At 51.4% G+C, this 21,193-nt stretch overlaps 1 protein-coding gene across 6 annotated transcripts in view; it reads right to left on the minus strand.

Annotated features, from left to right (window-relative positions):
• Positions 1–1,428: 1,428 nt before the first annotated feature.
• The window catches only part of PPP1R12B (protein phosphatase 1 regulatory subunit 12B), a 137,726-nt gene continuing 117,961 nt past the window's right edge, over positions 1,429–21,193 (minus strand). For 3 of the 6 annotated variants that reach the window (XM_051639093.1, XM_051639091.1, XM_051639089.1), the window contains 7 exons: positions 18,708–18,724; positions 18,071–18,215; positions 16,138–16,242; positions 15,837–15,890; positions 14,855–14,905; positions 9,696–9,876; positions 1,429–4,731 (listed from right to left, as the gene is read on the minus strand). In XM_051639093.1, the coding sequence (XP_051495053.1) occupies positions 9,742–9,876; positions 14,855–14,905; positions 15,837–15,890; positions 16,138–16,242; positions 18,071–18,215; positions 18,708–18,724 (507 nt within the window). In that variant the 3' untranslated portion in view covers positions 1,429–4,731; positions 9,696–9,741. The remainder of the gene's footprint in view (positions 4,732–9,695; positions 9,877–14,854; positions 14,906–15,836; positions 15,891–16,137; positions 16,243–18,070; positions 18,216–18,707; positions 18,725–21,193) is intronic. The other 3 variants (XM_051639092.1, XM_051639090.1, XM_051639094.1) reach the window with 1 other exon arrangement.

The raw sequence follows: 21,193 nt of genomic DNA on the forward strand, positions 1-21,193 counted from the left end.
ACGCGGGGACGAGCCGCGGGTGCCAGGCCAGGCCAAGGGGACACGGCAGCGGGGCTGACCTGCTGGTGGCTTTTCTGCAACGGGGTGCGGCAGAGATCTGATGGAGGGAAGGCTTTTGGGAGGGATCTGGGTTATTTCTGCCGTGTCCAGGGGGGTCTCCATTTCGGGGCCAGGAACTGCTTCCCCCTCTCCCCACGCTGCTGGAGAGACGCTCGGCCTCAGGCTCCCGGGGTTCAAAGGAAGAGAATCCCCCAGGCTTGGCAGCAGGCTTGGCTTTCTTCTCCTTTTCCCCCCCAAAGCTGGGAGGGAGGAGCAGCTCCTGGAGAGACCCCCCGCGCTGTCCCCGTCCCGGCCCCGCAGCGCTCGGCTCCGGCGGAAGCTGCTTTTAAAGCCCCTTCCTCTCGTGTTGTTTCCGTCTCTTATCGTTCTATGGTTATTTTGTAATGATATCTGTCTCCTTATTAAAGAAACGAGCTGAAAGGAGCCCCCGTTCCCTTCTGGTCTTGCTGCTGAGGCTCAGCGGGGTGTGTGTGGCTGGGGGCAGGTCCCAGGGATGATGGAGGGATGGGGGCACGGTGGGAACCCCAGGGGGGGTCCGGGTGAAAAGTGAGGGTGCTCCCACACTGGTGGGGATGTGTCCAGGTAGCCCTGAAGCTGGCTGACCATGGCAGACAAGGTGTGCAGGTGGGAAGACATCAAAGGACCCCAGCAAATTCTTCACCCTCACCACATGCAGTTTGGTCCAGGTATTCCTGTTTAGGTCCTGCCCTACTTTGCAGAAGTGCTGGATGCCCCTAGACCACAGAAGAGCTCAAGCTGCAGCCACCACCTCCAAGACTGAAATACCCAGATCTCCATCAAACTCCCCTGGGACGAAGGCTCTGAGATGCAGCACCAGTGCCCATGTCCTCACTACAGGTTTGTCCTGACCAAGCCTGTGAGCAGAGAAAACACAGGGATTGGCATCATGGGGGAAGATGCAAGGGATGGAGGCCCCTCCCTGGCAGTGTTGAAGGGCAGGTTGGATGGGGCTTGGAGCAGCCTGGGCTGGTGGGAGGTGTCCCTGCCCATGCAGGGGGTTGGAACTAGATGATCTTGAAGGTCCCTTCCAACCCAAACCATTCCATGATTCTATGAGATGGGCCCGAACCCCATTGTGGTTCAGAGGTGTCAGATGGACTCTCTCCTGTTCCCCTTCCCAGCGGGGGGTGCCTTCCCAGCCACACACACAGCTCCCTTGAGCCTTCCCTGGCCAGGCAGGCAGGGACTGTCACCTCCCCATGCTGTGGCTGCAGCAGGGATGTGGCTGCAGAGCATTTCTGCATTTATAAACATCTGATCTTGCCATAGTGTGGGAATCTGGGGAGAAACAGGGCACTTTAGGCTAAACAACTTGCAGCTCCAGAAAGATGGAACCAAAGGCAAAGCTTCTATTTTATCAACTCTTATTTTATTCATTTATAAATACTGTGGTGTTTACAAGCATCATAGATGTGAATATTATTCCCAAACTTTCAAACACATAATACTTTTAATACTATATAACAACAACCAGTAAAACAAATCATTCATCTCAGGGTTTGAAAGGCCACTCAAAAGTTGCATAAAAATACATTCTCTCCCCATCTCGTAAGCTAGTCCTGCTTCTCCAAGGAGTTTATTTACAAAGAGCCATCATCAAACTCACAGCCACAATAGGCGGGTTCACCCCAAGCAATAAAAATGAATTCACTCCAAGCAATTGCTTAGAAAAAAAAAACCCTTGTGGTCTCCAGTGGAGATCACGTCTGGCAAATGCTCTGGTTCAAACAGGGATCAGTTTTAAAAACTGCTTGATTTGCACTCTGTCCCACGTGCAGAGCACAAGGTGTCCTGTTCGTCACCTCCTCAGTGCACTGGTTATGTCAGTGAGAGCAAAGAAAAAAAGAGAATTATTTCTGAAGAACTTGGTTTGCAATTGCATCATCATCCCAAAATCCTCCTGGCTTTGGCTCTTCAGCGAGACTCAGGTGTTGGTGGGGCCTGGTCAGAGTCCAGGGGGATAATCCAGTGCTGAGCAGACACTTCATGGAAAGTGGTTTGTCTGGACAAGGTGCTGGCAGAGCAGTGAGGCCTCTGCACCCTCTGCCTGCTGCCCCTGGGTGTCCTGGCAGGAGGGGCAAAACGTCAGTGCAGGATGAATTTGTCGGATTGGGTTGAACACTCTCCCTAAAACAGATCCCAGGCCTCTTCCCGCTGCCAGGAACCTGCCTCGTGAGAGGACCAGGACCTTTAGTCTGAAGTCTCGTCCCTGTTCCTGCTGGGATGAGCCACGCGCGGTGGCACGTCAGGGCTGCGCAACCACCCGCAGCCCCAGCGGGCCAGAGTCTTCTCTGGGTGGCACAGAAAGGACTGGACACCCATCCAGAGGTGAGAGAGCCCAAGTCTGAAGCGAGGAGTGGGTCACCAAGAGGCAAAACATCAAGAACAGCAGGAGTACTCACATGAAGAGTGCACCAAGGGGCAACGGCGCGCGGAAAAAGCATTGACCCGATCTCAAGACTTAAAGCTGTTAAATAGAGCAGGGTTAAAAGAAAATATAAAAAGGCTGCCTGGCTTAGGCAGTGCCCTGCAGGAACCCTGATGCCATTACCAGCTTTGGCCTCTTCCTCCCCAAAGCACAGCAGCAGAGGAAGAGCCTCAGTGTACCAGGAGAAACGGCATCTTGTGCCGTGCACAAGGAACTGCTGGCTGAAGAGCAGTGGAAGAGGAACCTCTGTCTAGAGCTGCCTGGGGTAAAACTGGCAGCTCTGGGAAGAGTTAGAGAGGTGGGAACAGGTAGGATGGGGAGGGAAAGGGAAAAAAATGAGTTAAGAAAAAACATAAAAGCAAAGAAAATAACTCTAAGGGAGAGGAAAATAAACAGTTTCTGAAGCAACAACCAGCAAAAGGTTCTGAAGAGCCCAGGACTGACTCATAAATTTTACCCTGTTAAGCAAGCTCAAGAATTATGATTATGTTCAAGTATCTCATCTGTCTCTCTCAGAGCAGACTGTCCCACCAGCCCAGGGGGAGCTGCCAGCCCATAGTCAGAGGAAGTGCCCGGAAACGCAGGTAGAACCTCCGAGTTCAGTGACTGAGACTGCACCTCAGCCAGATGGAGCAGGGAAATTAAAGGACAAAGGGAATGAAAGGACAAATATGGAAGGATGTAGATTGGAAACTGGTTTGGATACAGCTTCAAGAAGTCTCTCAGAGGGAAGGTATTGTTCAAGAGGAGTCTACTAAGGGGGAAGCCCAACAAATCTGATGACAGGTTAATGCTTCTGTCATCAAAATCTCAGAGCACGAAGAGGAGCCACTGTCTAAATGCCCATGGAGAGAACTAAGTCAGACTGTTCTATGTCCAACATGGAAGAGGTTTGTTTTTGAGGCTTGCTTCAAGGTCAAGGCTTATTACAAGCTTTGGACAGATAAAAGACCACCCTAGCGATGGTGACCAGCACTCCCAAGGGCAGCTCCTTGTCCCTCTTAACACCAGTGCACCCACATGTGGGAGGACAAGTGATGCTGCTTCATGCTCCTCTGCCTTGAAACCCAGCATCAAGCTGCTTCCCCAACAGGTGGGTGGGACTGGACTCTGGCATTCCCTCTCTCTTTAACCTGGTCAGCCTCCAGCTGCAAATCACATCCAGGTGCCTGAATTACCTGAGCAGACTGCTCCACAGGGCTTTGCCTTCATGAGAGAGGCAGGAAAGTGTTTCTGGGGGGTGGTTTCTGGGGTGGGTACAAGGTGATTCATGATCATGTGCATTTGAAAGCAGGAGCAGATCTCAAGGGGTTCAAGCTTGTCCTTCAGAAGGCCTGGCAAGAATCTGTGATACCCTGAGTAGCAAGAGTCCAGATGCAATTAGCAGATGCTACTAACTACTGAAACTGGAGCCCTGGAAGGACACAACATGATACCAAATCTCCCAGGCTGGGGAGGAAAGACACACTGAGGAATAAGGGGTCTGACACTGAGAGGCAGTGTTGAAGTTACTGAACAGGTTTGAAATCTTGTATTAAATAAAAGACTCATTCTGCTGGGGCCAAAGGAGAAGAAAGTCTCTGTGCAAAGCAGCTGTCATCAGCCTGTTACAGAAATCAGTCCTGGTGGCTTTCACAGCATCACATTGTACCCAGAGCCCCACATCTCAGGTGGGTTGATGGGCATCCTCAGAGTCCCAGCCCACGTTCACACTTCCCACCTGTAAAGGGCTTGGATGTGCCTGGATTGGTTCTTCAGGCATCACTTTTTACAGTAGGAGCTACCTACTCCAGATCAGAGTCCAACACCAAAGACTGGGCTTCTGGAAGAAGAAGTTTTGGCAGCTCAAACTCAGTCCTCATGTTCTTCTCCCTTGACTAAAACATCTGAGATACCACAACATGCTTAAATTAAAAATAATAAAATGGCAGGGGGGGTGTTGGGGGGGCAAAAAGGGCTGAGAGGGAATGTACAGCAACGGGCAGGGCAAGGCAGGTGTGACAGGTTGATCCCACGGCTGAAACGCCCACTGTACGTGTGACAGGAGGTGACAGGAGGTGACAAAGGGGGCAAGGCCTGGTGGAGGGGTTGGCAGCTGGTGTAGGGCAGCTCCGTCCTGCCTGGGCTTGGCATTGCTATTTGGAGAGCTTGCTGATGACACGAATGAGGGCTCCGTTCTCGTCCTTCAGCCTTTGGTTGTCTGACTTCAGCTCCGTCAAAATCTGCGGAGAGACAAAGAGAAGGTGGGACACCAGGTCGGGGCTGCTGGGGGGACAAGCCCCAGTGCTGAGTGTCCCCTGCACCCAGCACGCTCCTCACAGCAGCTGCTGCTCTGTAACATCACCAGGATCTTTACACACTGGGTGGGGGAGCAGGGGGGCCTGGAGCCCTGGGGAGCAGCAAGGCCAAGCCCCAGGGGGGCAGGACCCATTGTTGAGCTTCATCCCAAACCTGTTCCCAGAGGCTACACAGGGCTCAGCAGAAACCTAGAAAGCCCCCCCCCTTTTTTTTTTCTTTCTTTTCTGATTTTTAATTTTTTTTTCTCCCCATTTTACCAGAACTAGAGGGGAAAACGAAGGTTTGAAGTTCTCACTCAGGACTGGACCAAGCCTGGCCTGCAAAATCTTGTTAGAATAACCCCAAATCTCTTTGAGGTCCTGTAGATGTCTAATGCAAACACACATGTCACAGCCAGAGGACTCCTCAGTGCTCAGTGTCTAAGGCTGGAGCTCATCCAAGTGTCCCAACACAGACAGAAGCCAGAGTTTTTAATTGGAAGCAGAGGGAGAAACAGCTTTGAGAAGACCTTTCCAGTGTTTCTCATTGGCAAAACCCCCTCCAACCCACCTTGTGTCCCACCCTGCAGGTAGGTGACCTGCAGTGGAGGGTCCTCAGCCCTTTGGGGACAGGAAGGAGACCACACACTCCTGCCTCAGGATGTGACACAGAAGGTGACCCTGCAGCCCTGAGGGCCATCAGCTGGAACACACCAGCCACTAACAGCACCACTAGGAGCTCAGTGATGACCTGAGGGGGATCTTGGAGGAACTCCCCCAAATTCCAAATCCCCACTAAGCCCTCTTCTTCCTAAGCTGGGGTCTCAGCCCTGACCACAACCTCCTACCTGCTCCTCTCCCCTGCAGCCCCCACCAGCCCCTGCCCCAGCACAGGCAGACACCAGCTCCACTGCTCCAGCTGCAGCAGTTGGAATGGTTTTGGTTGGAAAAGACCTTGAAGGTCACCAAGTCCAACCATTAACCCAGCACTGCCAAGGCCACCACTGACCCATGTCCCCCAGCATCACATCTACAGGGCTTTGAAACCCCTCCAGGGATGGGGACTCCACCCTGGGCAGCCTGGGCCAGGGCCTGACAACCCTTTGGAGAAGAGATTGTTCTCAAGATCCAATCTCAACCTCCCCTGGCACAACTTGAGGCCATTTCCTCTTGTTCCTTGAGAGAAGAGACCAACTCCCCTGGCTCCAACCTCCTCTCAGGCAGCTGCAGAGCCAGCAGGTCTCCCCTCAGCCTCCTTTGCTCCAGGCTGGACACCCCCAGCTCCCTCAGCTGCTCCTGCTCAGACTTGTGCTCCAGACCCTTCCCTAGCTCTATTCCTCTTCTCTGGACACATGATATTCTCTCCTTTCAGTGTCAGGCCAAGTCATGCCTGGTCCCAGTGTGACCAACCCCATCCCTGCTGGTGGTGGATGCTCCTGACAGGAGGTTCTGCAAGAGAGAGGAGGGGGAAAACTGCAGAGTGGGATGAGACTGGGGAACATGATGGGCTGGTTGGAGCTTCAGCTAGTGATGCTTAGGAGTGTCTCACTGGGCCCAGTGGTGGTGTGACATGGACATCTCAAAAGGGCTGTGAGCAGAACAGAAGTCATGACTGTTCATGCAGTTTCTCATGGCCAAGTGAGAGGCATGGCCCATCACCAAAATGCTCAGGAGCCCAGAGCAACATCTGCTGCCTCACCCCACACTCCTCTGTTCTCTCCCCTGCTTTATCTGACACCCAGAAGCCCAGGGCCTGCCAGTCCAACACACTGGGAAGCTTCAACCACTTATTGGGGTCTGCAGACAGACAATTCCTGTCCTCTCTGTGTCACTGCTTGGGGTGGCCTTGCATCCCTGAACGTGTCCATCACTCCAGTAAAGCAATGGTACAGAGTACTGCCACTTGCTTTGGTGGACATCATCTGTCCCCAGTTCCCAGGTGCAACACCAGAGAGCAACCATCCTGGTTTTACAGCTCCCTGGAAGCTCTGATGTTGGTTGGGCCTCATCACATGCTTCTGCACAAGTCTGGTGATTACTGGAAAAGGAAGGGATGCAATAATGTGACAAGCAGGTGCTTCTTGAGAAGTTTCCCAGCTGCAACCCCACTTCCTCCATCAGTTTCCAGTGAACCTTTCTGAAAACTAAAAATCAGCCTTATAAAATTCCATTCCTCCCAGGTGAAGGGCATGGGAAGTAAAGGAACCTTTGGCTTCAAAGCAAAGCACCCTTGAGTTGGGTAAAATAACCTGCCCATGAAAAAGACTGGAAACACAGGAGCCTGAGACATGGACCTTAATAAACATCTCCCAGGGAGGTGGTGGAGTCACCATCCCAGCAGGTACTCAAAAAACATGTCGATGTGGCACTTCAGGACATGCTCTAGTGGCCACGGGGTGTGTTTTGTCAAGATTTGTTTTGTTGTTTTTTTTTTCTCATCCTCCAGGCTCCAGGCTGGTCTGAGCAGGGGTGCTGAGTGTTCCCTGTGACACCAGAGAACTTCTGAAATTGCATGGATTTTGGAAAAGGTGATTCTTTGAAAAGCACCACAGCTGCAAGGGCCTGGGAAGTGTCAGAGGTCAGAACGGGGATGTTGCTGTTTTGCTGGGAAGTGTAAGGACGTGGGTGGGATAAGGCTCAAAGGTACCAGGAACACCTTGTGTTAGACCTACTAAAGAGCTGGAAAACAACCAGCAGAGCCTGCAGCCAGCTCAGACACCAGCAGTGACCCACAAACCTCAAGTGAGGGGGGAGGAGGAGCCCAGCCAGGCCTGAGCCAGCCTGGGCCAGAGGAGGCACAGCCGGGCAGGGGTGTCAGCAAAGTGACACCAGGGCTGTCTCCTGGGACAGGAGACACCCGTGACTTACAGTTCATGAAACATAATTTCTGTGAGTCTGGAAACAGGGTTGTTTTGTTTTTTTTTTTTTTCCCTGTCAGGTCTCAAAGGACATTGGGAAGGAGAAAGACTTCAAGCCACTGCTTGTGAGAAGGGCTGAGTCAGTGACAGGTTCAGGAACGCTTCTGCAGACTTAAAACCAGAGAGATGGTGAGATCATTTAGTCTGACCATCTGCACAATTCAGGCCACAGAAGAGGAACCAGCCCTCCCTCAGCCTGGGGGATGCACTCACGGTCTTGAACTGAGCCTCCTGGAAGGGGGAAGTCACAATTCCCCTGGTTAGTTTGTTTCTATGGTTAATCATCCTTGATATAATTTGTGTGCTAAGAATAGATTTTTTTTATACCTTAGTGCCACTTCCAGCCTGCAAGAACATGCTGCTTTTTCCTTTTTTTTTTGTTTTAAATAGCTGTGTCTGAAGGGACCTGGATATCCCTACTAACCTGCAAAAGCCTGGTAGGGCCCTAAGAAAGGAGCATTTACAGCTTTATTGAACTGAACCAATGAAGGAACAAGCGAGGATGTAATTTAACCGTGTGATGTGTGAGGGCAAAGCTCACAGGAGGCTTAGGTTGCCAACACTAATTGCTCTGCACTGAATTTAAAATACAAGATGAAAAGAGAAACCACATCTGGTCCAGCTCTGATGGCTTCACCTGCCTTGTGGCCAGACTGCAGAGGCAGAGGGGATGCTGCAGCCTGGCAACTCAGGCTCAAAACTCACTCAGACTCTCTTGAAAATGAGGGTAGGAGCTTGTTCTCTTTGCTCAAGTGACCAAGAAAACCTGCTGAGGGGTGCCCAGCTGGAAGTTTTCTAAAAATCACTTTTCTGTCTAAAATGTGCACTTTTCATAACATCCCTAGAAATCCATTAAATTGCTCATCCTGACTTTGGGTCATTTTCTGGTGCCAGCTTCTCACTGAACTAAGTCCAATTAAAAAACAGTTCCATTATGAACACACAGCATAAACCTGAGCTGCATCCCCAGCAGTGTGACCAGCAGGTCAGGGAGGGGATTGTCCCCCTCTGCTCCACTTTGGTGAGACCTCCCTGCAGGGCTGGGTCCAGCTCTGGGGTCCCCAATACAAGAAGGACATGGAGTTGCTGGAGCAAGTCCAGAGGAGGCCATGGAGATGATGGGAGGGCTGGAGCAGCTCTGCTCTGGAGACAGGCTGGGAGAGTTGGGGTGTTCAGCTTGGAGAAGAGAAGGCTCCAGGGAGACCTTAGAGCACCTTCCAGTGCCTGAAGGGGCTCCAGGAAAGCTGGGGAGGGGCTTTTTACCAGGGTGTGTAGTGATGGGATGAGGGGAATAGTTTCAAGCTGAAAGAGGGGAGAGTGAGATGAGATGAAATTCTTTGCTGTGAGGGTGGGGAGAGCCTGGCCCAGGCTGCCCAGGGAAGCTGTGGCTGCCCCATCCCTGGCAGTGTTGAAGGGCAGGTTGGATGGGGCTTGGAGCAGCCTGGGCTGGTGGGAGGTGTCCCTGCCCATGCAGGAGGGTTGGAACTGGATGACCTTTAGTGTCCCTTCCAACCCAAACCATCCCATGATTCTATGACTGTTTTGAGGCAAGGCCATGGGGAAGGGGTTGCTGACTAACCCATGGGCACTGACAAGCTGCCCCGGAGCCATTTGCTGGTGTTAAGGCAGAAGGAAGCAGCTGAGCTATCACTCCTCCACAGCCATCTCAGCACCATCCACCCAAGCCTAGGTCTCCACAGCAAGACAGGGAGCACATCCTCTGGGATGATGGGAGACACGGACCCCATCCCCATGGACAAGGCAAACCCCCTCCAAGGGCAGTTAGTGAAATCAGCACCATCTGCCAAGCAGAGCCCAGGTCAGCAGGGCTGAGCAAAAGCCTCCAGAGAAACCCTGCCAGGCAGGCCCCCCACGCTGCTGGATTTTAGAGGAGCTTTTGCCACATGCTGCTTTTGAGCCCCAAGCTTTCACAGCCACCCTCGAGAGCAACACGGCCAGGGTGAACAGCCTGGCCAAGCAGCAAAGACCTGCCTGGAAGAGTGGAAGAGGGAGGCGAGATGAGCCGGAGGGAAAGCAGCTACAGCTCCTCTGACTCGGAGGGCTTGGCAGGCAGAGAAAGTCTGGCTACGACCCGGGTCAGAGCCCTGTTCTCAGCCAGGAGTTGCTCATTCATCTGCCTCAGAGTATGAATCTGTTTGAGCTGGTGGAGATTCTGCAGAGAGGGACAGGAGTGGACAGAAAAATACAGAGAAAACACATCACAAAGACAAAAGGGCACAGAAAGATGAATTTAGTCCACAAGAAGTAAACTAGAGAATGAAAGAAAAAAATTAGTGGCAGTGAGTGTTGGATGGGCAGCAGCTCTGATGGAGATGGAGGAAGCCTTACAACATAGAGGATGTTTTGGGAACCATCCCTTTCTCCAGGAGCCCCCAAAGCTCAAATAGAGGGACTTCCGACCACTAAGCAGGACAGTTTCTTGCAGGTTATATTCCAGTTGACCCAGGAGGGAGCTCCAGCAGAACTGGCACCATGGACTCACCACCCACCCTGGCTTTGCAAGCACTACTGGCAACTGAGAGTTCCTTGAATCTACCTCTAAAAGCTAAAGTGGTCTTATGTAGCAAAGAGTGATAAGAGCTTCACAGATTTTAAAGGCACAGACGGAAGCCCTTGAAAGTGCCACTGTTCCAGAGCAGATCCCCAAGGCATGCACCACGTCTGCTCATGTCCCGTGTCCCTGCAGCACCTCAATGAGGGCCCTTGTGTCTGCTCAGGCTTCAGTCCTGCCAAAAGGTCTGGGAGTTGTGTGGGTTTTTCCTCCCTGCCCAGATTCAACCCTCCTCTCTCACAGGGCTCAGTTTATCTCCAATCTCCAGAGGTGAAAATTCAAGGGCCTTAAACCTCTCGTTTTAACTGAGATGTGCACATGACAGCAGCCTACACAGAGGGGACAGGTGACAACATGGTGTTCTTGGTTACAAAAGCAACAAGTGGACAAAGGACAGTGCAGAAATGGAGACCCAGAGCTGGGGCTAGCACAGGGCCAGCAGCAATGGGGAGACACAGAACATACCCAAGAAGGCAAAGAGGAGAATGGGAACAGCCAGGCAGACATCACAGTTTCTGGTACAAGGGTGACATTTATCTGGGTGACACTAAAGAGAAGGGGTGGGTGCCAGGACACACTGAGGGCTGCAGAGCTGCTTTCTGAGCAGTGTCCCATCCCTCCTTCCTCCCACCAGCTCCTGGGGCAGCTCAGCACATGAAAGAGAAGCCCTCCAGCCCAGAGGAGCGAGCACAGACATGGGGCAGGGAGGGAAACATCTGTAAGAAGAGGGGTTTCAAGTTCAGGGGAAAAAAATCCCAGCCCTGAACCAAAGCAGCTTCTGTCCTGCCTGCAAACCAGTGTGCTCTTCCCTGCATCCTCCTACTCGTGGGTTGTGACAGCAAGGAGGAGACAGAGAGAAGGGCCTGCTGGGAAGGGGGGTCCTTTCTGCCATTTCATCAGCAGAAAGTGCTCAGAGGGAGGTCACTGCCTGTCCTGAACCAGCGGCTGCACGGGCAGATCTGCTGTGCTGGGAACAACCCAACTCACATGATGTGGAGCTGGCTGCAGGTGGCAAGGAACCTGCTGCAACCCAGGACATATTGTGCAAGGGCTCATTCCTGTATAAAACAGGAGTATTTCATGCAGCCCCCATCCATCAGCTTGATCCTAGCTACCCAAAAGCACCAACTCTGCTCCCTGATAAGGAATCAAGATACCTTGTCCAAAAGCCCTGCCAAACCAACAGAAGAAACAAGGCAGGTGAGTGCAGGGAGCCAGCAAAGGATGGGTCTGAGCCCCTGAGGGCAACTGACAAAGCAGCTGCTGCTACTGGACTGCACTGATGCAATCCTGACTCCAGCAGGTCCAGGGACAGAGCTACATCCACCAAACTGCAGGAGTGTCAGGGACACCCTGGCAGCCAGGTCCCCTCTCCCCAGATCTCAGCTATCATTTCACCTTGAGCTGTGCCAGGTGCCCCTGCACTCAGTGGGGACACAGATGGACATCACAGGCCTGTGCTGTGATAAATCCCACCCAGGAGCTGTCAGAGGATGGTTCACACTGGAAGAGCCATTTCTTTTGGTGGCATCATGGATAACAAACACCCTCCGTGTAATCACAGGGAATCCAGCTGAGCTCTGGCTGGCAGAAAACATCCATCATGTGTAAAACCTTGTGCCATGTTAGGCAGGATGGAAAGGACTGTGATCATTTTGGAGATCACCATTATTTTTCCACACCAACACAGCATGAAACCTCAGCACGGCACGACCAGACCCTGCTCAGCCTCAGCAGGCTGCCAGAGAACACCAAAGGATCACTTCTGGAAAAAGGTGTGTGTGCTGCAGGTAGGATGGCTGCCTTTGTCCGAGAAACCCAGCAAAGCCTGGGAAGCTGGGACTGAAGCCAAGGGTGAAGAGCAGGATCTGGCCGATGCTGCTGCGATGGCTTTAGCGCTCTGCTGGACACCTGGCTGAGCAAGAGCAAGGCTCTCAGTTCAGCTGGACCTGCCTCCAATTAAAGGATTCAGTGCCTGCAACACTGGGGGAAATAGCAATGCCCAAAGCATGCCCAGTGCAGAGCCAGGAGGTGCAGTGCTGCTACCGAACAAGAAGCTCCTGTGACCTTCAAGAAACATTGCCCTGTTGAGCTGGGACCTCAGGCACTTGGCATCCAGTTCAATTCAGTGCAAAAGCTCATTTTCTTTCTAGTTCCTTAGCCAAGTTGCTGTATCTCCAGTCAAATTCTGCACTTGGGCAAATGCTCTGTCACCTTCACAAGAGCAGGTCTGCAGGAGCAGCTCTGGCACCACCGAGTTCTTCAGATTCCCGAGTTTGTTCCACTTCTCTCTGTTTCTTGATTGCTTCGTGAAACTCAGAAAGGGACAAAGCTTGTTACCTCAAGTGTAGACTGAAGTTCAAAGCATTTGTCACAGAAAACCAGGATAGTTGTGTCACCACTGAGGTGTCTCCTCTTCCCAAGAAGTCAGCTGCTCCAAGGGGAAAGCCCAGCCAGGACATCTGATGCTCAGAACTGGACACAGACACCCTCGGATCAAAAAGCTGGATGTGAGCCATGCTGGGCTGCATCAGTTCAAAGGCCAGTGGGAAGAATCCCAAACCCACAGGATTCCCTGAGATCTAAGAACCTGGAATGTCTGGTTGTTTCCCCTGGCTGCTCTCCATGTTGAAGGAAGCTGGTGGCTTCTGCTCGACCGCTATCAGGTAGCACGAGAGGCAGGCAGGAAGGTCTCACCAAAATTAATACATTTGTTTCCCTGGCTTGACTCCCACACCAGGGATTCACTCAGGTGCTCTGTGAAGGTTTTCTCACTCTGGGCAAACACAACTGGGCTGACTCTCCTGCTTTAAGGTGCAATGGAAGTGGACACAGAAAGTCCTTGTTGAGTTCAACGTTTTTATCTTCAGAGATTTTAGACTCCTTTGAGTGGCTGTCAAAAAAGAGATGTCACAGTGAACTCAGGTACTTACCACACGCTCAGTGGAAATGCAGTAGGACCTTAGAAGAGATATTTCAGATTTAATCTTTTTATTCTACTAACTAAAGGCCACTTTGGTTGCTCAGGGGCAGCAGGAACCCCACAAACAGCAAAGAGTAAGTACCACTCTTGAGGATCTGATGGCTCATTTTCAGTTAGACCACAGCATCCTGTGGCCCATGGCTCCAGCACGTCTCTTGGGGCAACAGAAGAACATCTCAAGCTTCTAGCAGTGCTGCTTCTTCTGCACCATCTTGGCTTCCATCAGTCTGCACCTCCGAATCACCCGAACCACAGGCGCTTTGGTTGCATTTAACAGTTCCCTCAAGCACCTTCTTTCATTAATTGCTTTCTGAACCAATATAAATGTTTCAAAACTGACAGGCCACTAGAGGACACCAATTTGTCTTTTTACTCCATGGACTGAGCTGGTTTGCAGGGATCTGCACAGCTGAAGCAGCAACACCCACTGCTACTGTCGGCGTTTCCTCTTGCAGGATACATTTCTGTAATTACAGGAAGGTCTGTCTGCAGTGAAAGGGTGTTACCTGTTCTGTGAAAAAAGCATTTGGAATTTAGGCAGATTCAGTCCTATCTCCTTCCCCTTCTGGCTGGCACATCCATATCATTTTCTCCTCTGTGAGAGAACAAGAGGCTTTACAGTGAGACTCCACCAAATTGTTCTTCTTGCAGTAGAAGATGCAGCACAAGCCAACGGGTCCTTTCAAATGTACATCTATACATCTTGGTAAATATATGAAGCTTCAGATAGAAAAATAAAGTTGGAACCTCCTGCAGGGTGTCAGGACATTGTTTCCATCAGTGCACCAGGCTGGCTTCCAGGTTGGGTCCTTCCTTCCTAGAGGTCCCACCCAGGTCATGCTCAAAGGGAATGCAAGCGCAGGGCAGAGAGCAAAGGGACATTCTGTGAACATGGGCAGCAAAACACAGCGTAAAATGATGTAGCAAAGTCGGTGTCAAGTTTTGCTCCTGTGGCCAGAGCAGAACCATCCTTGGAAGCAAGGCCAGGAGAGAGAGGAGGAGGCGCGGGAGCGGTCGGAGTGGGACGGCCCGTGAGGGAAGCCATGCTGCAATTCCATCGGGAAGCAAATTCCTCTTTGCTGAGATCTATCCCAGGCTGACTGACTGACACAGCCTCCAGTGACATGCTTTAGGGCACAGACACAATCACTCTGTGTTTTTTTGCTGGCCCGCGTGTGCGTGATCTCAAAAGCCAGCTTTGTCTTCTTACCCATCCGGAGAGAACCACGACGGCTTAACTCGGGCTGCAGACTATTCAGAGCACAGAGGATCAGCACACTGAAACTCACCGATGCCACAGAAGGTTAGTTTGGGGAAGCATTTAAGGAGAACAGCTTTCACAATTCTCGGCTCAAAAAGCATAACAAATGGAACATATGGTGCAACCAGATGAGCAGTAATAGGACAGTTTTATTAGTATTTAATATTCAGAGAAGATGGACGGTAACGTTCCGACTGCATAAAGGAACGTGCTCAGAGAAAACACGAGTCCCTTCCATGTACACCTTTAATGTCCTACTCCTGGGTGACAATCCCAAAAGACAAATACAAAGCATAAACAACTGGAGCAGACAGAGCAAACAGATTCCTTCCTACCTTCATCTCCTCTTCCATTTCAGAGAGTTTCCGCTCCAGCGCTCGCTTCTCCTGTTTACAGGGAATGACAACAAAGATGGTCACAAGGATTGAAAAGAAAAACTTGCAGCACATTTTTTTTTTTAAAAAGAAAACCAGGAGTCTTGTATTTCTGTTGGAGCTTCACTGCAAAGCATCTCAAAGATTACAACCAGGAGCTGATCAGGGGGAAGAGGGCAGCTGGTAAACCAGGCAGTGATATGTGCTGGGCCTGTCTTGGCAGATCCTGAGTTCTCTTCACAAATCTCCAATGAAACTGTCCCCCCATCTCTGGCAATCCCAGTTTTGGGGACTTCCTGTAGGTGAAGCCACAGATTTCACTGCATCCTGCTGAAGGAGGCAGCGAGAAAACTCACTGAGCCCATCCAGCCAGAAGCAGAGAACAGGGAAAAGTGCCTGGGAATTCTGCTCCTCCCAGATCAGTTTAGGGCTTCAGAGCTGCCCAGCTACCTGCCTCCTGTGTGTTTTGGAACAGGACACAGGTAGGTAGGCTGTGCCCTGGAGTGCTGGTGGTGCCCCAGGGGGCAGCAACGTTCAGGAACGAGGCAGGAGAGCTGAAACATTCAGATTTCACCTGGAATCACAAGGCACCCAGCTGGTGTTTTGCCTGGGTCCAACCCCTCCCCAAAACAGTCTTTACAAGGATCAAGAATATTTTCCAGCCCAGTGGACCAATGGTCTCTTGGCACCATATGATACAATTTGTTGGTCTGCAGCTTCCTACAAAGAAAGAATGAAACCAGAACGAAACTGATGTGCAAAGAGAGCAGAAATGTCTCCACCACTGAGAAGGTCAGAACACAATTATCCACTGACAACTGCTCCACAAGGCAAAAATATAACTTATCTTTTAATTAACACTTTCCTTCAAGAAATTACTCTGCCCTGCAGAGCAACAGAGCGAGGCAAAGATTGGGACTCAGAAGAAGGCAGAGACACGTACCCTTTTCTCCATCTCCAGCATGCTGGACCGGTCAGAAGTCTTCTCCTGTTTCTGCTGTGTAAATTAAAAATGGAAAGCTATAAAAACTGAGAGGCAATCAGAGGGTGCTGCACAGAGGCTGAGGCAGCCCACAGATGCACTGGCCTGGAGAAGAGGCAGCCATTACAGTCACTCAAACTTATTCCTGTGAAAATGTCTCCTCCGTAGCACCTTCCCCCCCAAGAGCTAAACTAGATCATGCACTGGTGTGTCGTGGGCTGGTGCTTGGTTCCTCCAGTCTAGGAGCTGGTTTTTGCCTCACCTGGGTTGCTTTTTCCAACTTGGATTTGATGTCGGCCAACTCCAGCTGGGCTTCTTGCAGTTTGGACTTCAGCTTTTGATTTTCAGACAGGGCACTTTCATACAGCTGCAACAGGAGACAAAAGGTGTCCATGAACTTGGCTGCTCTTCAGCCACTGCATGGACCCAGATCTGCAGCAGCACAGGGAGCAGAGGTGTGTCCTCAGCACACTGCCCAGAGAGGTGGTGGAGTCTCCTTCTGGGGAGACATTTCAAACCTGCCTGGATGTGTTCCTGTGGGATCTGCTGTAGGTGACCCTGCTCTAGCAGGGGGGGCTGGACTAGATGATCTTCAGAGGTCCCTTCCAACCCCCACCACTCTGTGACTCTGTGAGCGAGCAGAGGGGACTGTGGGGTTTGTGTGGCTCCCCCATGTCAGGGTATTAGAAGAAGGGCCAACAGAACAAGTTGGAGGCTTTACTTGTGTTTTCATAATTCTTACAAAATAAGTAAACAGCTGTTTAAATTTGTGGTGTTTTTAAACAGAGCCAAGAGGCAAAGAAAAGGGATGTTTTGAATGTAGGTAAAACTGCTAAGTATGAAGTTGTGTGTGCTAGATCACAGAATCATGGAATGGTTTGGACTAGAAGGGACCTTAAAGATCATCTAGATCCAACCCCCTGCACGGGCAGGGACGCCTCCCACCAGCCCAGGTTGCTCCAAGCCCCATCCAACCTGCCCTTCAACACTGCCAGGGATGGGGCAGCCACGGCTTCCCTGGGCAACCTGGGCCAGGCTCTCACCACCCTCACAATGAAGAATTTTGTCCCAACATCTCATCTCACTCTCCTCTCTTTCAGATGGAAACTATTCCACTCATCCCATCCCTCCCTGCCCTTGTCCCAAGCCCCTCCCCAGCTTTCCTGGAGCCCCTTCAGGCACTGGAAGGTGCTCTAAGGTCTCCCTGGAGCCTTCTCTTCTCCAGGCTGAACACCCCAACTCTCCCAGCCTGGCTCCAGAGCAGAGCTGCTCCAGCCCTTGGATCATCTCTGTGGCCTCCTCTGGACTTGCTCCAACAGCTCCATGTCCTTCTTAAGTTGGGGCTCCACAACTGGACCTAGCCCTGCAGGGGGTCTCACCAGAGTGGAGCAAAGGGGGACAATCCCCCCCCTTAACCTGCATGGACCTGAACCCACAATTCTGTTGTGCTCCCTGACACAACACACCTTCATTGTTCTTGTTCATTTTTAGTTCAAAGAGAAGGAGAAAGGAGGACAATTTTAGGTCACTCCAAAATGGATGTTTTCCCTTTGATTCCTTGAAACCAGCAGAATTTCCATCCTTCTCAGAGGACAAATGGGGCATCCTGCCTCTTCTGGACAGACCTGTCCAGAGTGGGCTGCTGGTTACCATGAAAGACTTTTCAGCATCATCATAATTTCAGAATTCAACTCATCTTAATCTGATTAGTTTTCCTATAGTAGATGTGTAGGCACAGCCCAGGGTCATGGCAGGTCATGTTACTGACTTTCATGGACTATATTGAAAGCTTCTTAAGTTTTAGAAAAAATAATTCTGGACTGTGATATCAGCAAGAAATAACTTTGCAGGCACGTACGTGCTTGGGCCATGCTGGCATGCTCCAGCTTTTCTTGCTCCTTTCCCATCCCTCCCAGCTTTGCTCCAGTCTGACTCCTCAGTCTCCCTGGCAAATCGCTGATTTTGCCTGGTGTCCTTTCACCCCACTGCTCTTTGGACCCTCTGAAGGGCTGATGCCTTTGCAAAAGGCTGCTGTGCATCCCAAACCAGTGGGAATGGGGAAAAGGGAAAGAAACGTTTTCTCTTTCTGTTCTCTCTTTTCTCTTCAGGTTTCTCCACAGCAACAGGCAGCTCCTCAGGTGCACGCGGTGACAATAACAGAGATTAAAAATTAAAATGAATTTTAGAAGTCCTACTCTTTTGTAGTCCCTGTTACTCTCCTCTTCTGCTCTGCTGCTGAGGGCGGCCAAGCGGTTCTCCCGGCGGGTGTAGGCGCTGGAGCGGCTGGAGGCGCGGTCACTGTAGGAGTCACTGGTGCTCGGGGTGGTAGCTGCTTCCAACCTAAAAGGCAATGAGGATCTCACACCACGAAGCTGCTGTTCCTCTGGGACAGCCAGGACCAGCCCCTGCCTTGGGACTGATGCTGCCCCAGCCCAGCAGAGGTGCTGGGAGCTCCCTCCACCCCAGCGCTGGCACCGCTGCTGAAGGGCAGGCAACCACCCCCTAAACTGGGACAAACCCAGTGGGAATCAGCCCAGACCCCAGACGGGCAGTGGTTTCCCATGGATCTTCCATCATGGTAGGAACAGGCTCCATTTCCAATAGGGCACAGAAGGATTTTTCTCTCTACAGAGCAGCTGGAAAATCATCTGGGGAGTGAAGGATAAAAGCAAACTGGCCCAACAGCTGAGCCAGGGTGAGAACCCAGGGGCCAGTACCAGTTCAGCTTGTGCTGCTGGTTTGAATCACAGGGAATCCCCAAAGCCAGGCAAAAGTGCTGCCAGTAAATATCTCATAAAAACAAACAAATAAATACATAAAAACATTTCTTACCTGGAAAGTCTTTCATGCTGGAGGAAAAAAAAAGAAAAAAAAAGAAAAAGGGAATTAATAACGAGAAGGATTCAAGGTTCAATTCAAGACCTGCAGAGCTGCCACGCAGGAGCCATTTCCTGCCTCTGCTACCAGCACCCAGCTCACAACCAACCAAACCACAGGATTTCCCGTGGCCAAACTGTGAACCAGTGATCCCTGCCTGAATCTCTTCAACAGCTTCAGCTTCTCTGAAGCATTTCAGATTTCATTGATTTTGCTCACCCAGAACCTACTGAACCTTGTACTTCAAATCCTGGTTTCCAGAACTGAAATCCATTCCTTTGAACCAAACCTAATCTGCTGTTTCCCTTTTTACAGAAAATTATTCTTCCTGACTTGGGTCACTGTCCAACACATGATGTGGGTGAGAGGGATTAACAGCCCATGATACCCTGAGTGGAACGTCAGGAAATCAAAGCGGACCTGGGCAATCTCTCCCCCATGGAGAAAAGCTTCACTGTGGCCAGGAGATCCATGCCAGAAGCTGCACCAGGAAGGGAGAGGACCCTTCCACCAGCTCAAAGGCTGGACCTTCTGGTTGAAGCCCATGTCAGGTTCTTCTCTTCTCCACAACATCCCCACCTCGGCGGTGCCGCCCCCAGCGCCGCCTTTGCCTCACGCCCATAAACCCAAGACCACCTGGGCCAAAGAGAAGGGTGAAGAAAAGTTTTGCTTGGCATTGCAATATCCTACAGGAGCTGGTTGTGGTAAACCACCTTTTTCATACACACACAGTATCTATAAAGTTTTCTGGATCAGAGAGGTCTTTCCCACAATTGCAGAAATCAAGTGGTAATGGCAGAGCAGTCCTGCATCCTGCCCCAACCCACCTCCTCCTTCTCTGTCAGGTTTCTCTTTCTCTTACAAACATTTACCCAAATTTTGGTGCAGTCCAACTCTTTTTCAGTCCCTTGAACTGGAAATCCAGCCCGATATTCCTCAGCAAGTTTTTTAGCAGCATCATTTCTCTGAGCGAGCACAAACCACTTGCAGGCACTGCCAGTTATTTCCCCAGATCCTTTTTAATAAATGCAACAGTCCAGGCAAAAAGGACATTGCAGAGAAGACAAGAGGTCAGGCTTTTAGTGCCCAGACACGCTCGTGTTGGACACGTCACTAAATCTGGAGCTGAACACAGCACTGGCTGCCAGAGCTGCTGCCTGCCTGGCCACCAGTGCTGGAGGATCTCAGAGCTCCTGCTCCTGCCTGGCACCTTGCCGGTGGCTTGGATCCCTGGGCAGGTATCTGGGGCACCCCCATGGGCAGCTGAAGGGAGAAGGAGGGTAGACGTGACCCTCTGGCCTCTTGCCTGGCCTGCCTGGACCCTGCCCTCTGCTCCTCAGGACACAGCAACCCAGCTCCCTCCTGTGTGTTCAGTTATCAAATGTTTAGCTCATCCTGCCTTCGTGTGACTCTCATCTTGAGTCCTGGTCCCAGCAACCCCCTCCCTGGTGCAGCCTCTGCTGTGGGGCATGGTGGTTGGAGCAGTACAAAAGACACAAACTGAGAATCCAGCACATTTGAAGCCTGGCAGATGGACAACATGTTCAGCTGAAGGTGCTAAACACAAAGCTCAACCCCTGCTTCTGATCATCCCACTCTCCCTGGAGCTGCACCCGCAGGGCCACCCTCAGGTGGCCTCACCCTCAGGTCCCATTGCTAGCCCTGCACTGCAGAGATGGTCACCAAACCTCCATGAGCCCATCCCAGTGCTGCCACAGGTCCTGAGCCCCAACAACGGGTCCAGCTCCGTATTATTTTATTTGCCCTACCCCTCTTTCCACGTGCCAAAAGCTTCCTTTCCATCCCACAGGTGAGAAGCCACCCAAGGGGACAGCAGATGGTTTCCACCTGGCTAAGTCCCACTGCATTCTCATGAACAATGTTGGGCACCATCTGAGAAGCTTCTCCTGGGGCTGAACGTGTGGCATGAGCTGCCACTGTTGCCAGGACATTGTCTGCTTGTCCCCACAGCCATGGCTTGGGCCACTCTCTGCCACCAGCTCAACACCAGTAACTTCAGCAGTGGTTTCCGTTCAGCTGGTCTGGCTGGGGTCACAGAATCACAGAATTATTGAGGCTGGAAAAGACCTCTGAGATCATCAAGTCCAGCCTATGACCAACACCACCACATCAGCTAGACAATGGCACCAAGTGCCACATCCAGCCTTTCCTTGAACACCTTCAGGGATGGAGATCCCACCTGGGCAGTCCATTCCAATATCTGATCACCCTCTCCGTGAGGAAGTGCTTCCTAATGTCCAACCTAAACCTCCCCTGGAGCAGCTTCAGGCCAGGCCCTCTCCTCCTGTTACTCGTTGCCTGGGAGAAGAGCCCAGACCCCTGAGCACAACCTCCCTTCAGGGAGTTGTAGAAAGTGAGAAGGTCGCCCCTGAGTCTCCTCTTCTCCAGGCAAAACAACTGATGTCTGCATGGTTTTTTTG

Source organism: Apus apus, chromosome 23, assembly GCF_020740795.1.
Source record: "Apus apus isolate bApuApu2 chromosome 23, bApuApu2.pri.cur, whole genome shotgun sequence".
NCBI classification, from domain to species: Eukaryota; Metazoa; Chordata; class Aves; order Apodiformes; family Apodidae; genus Apus; species Apus apus.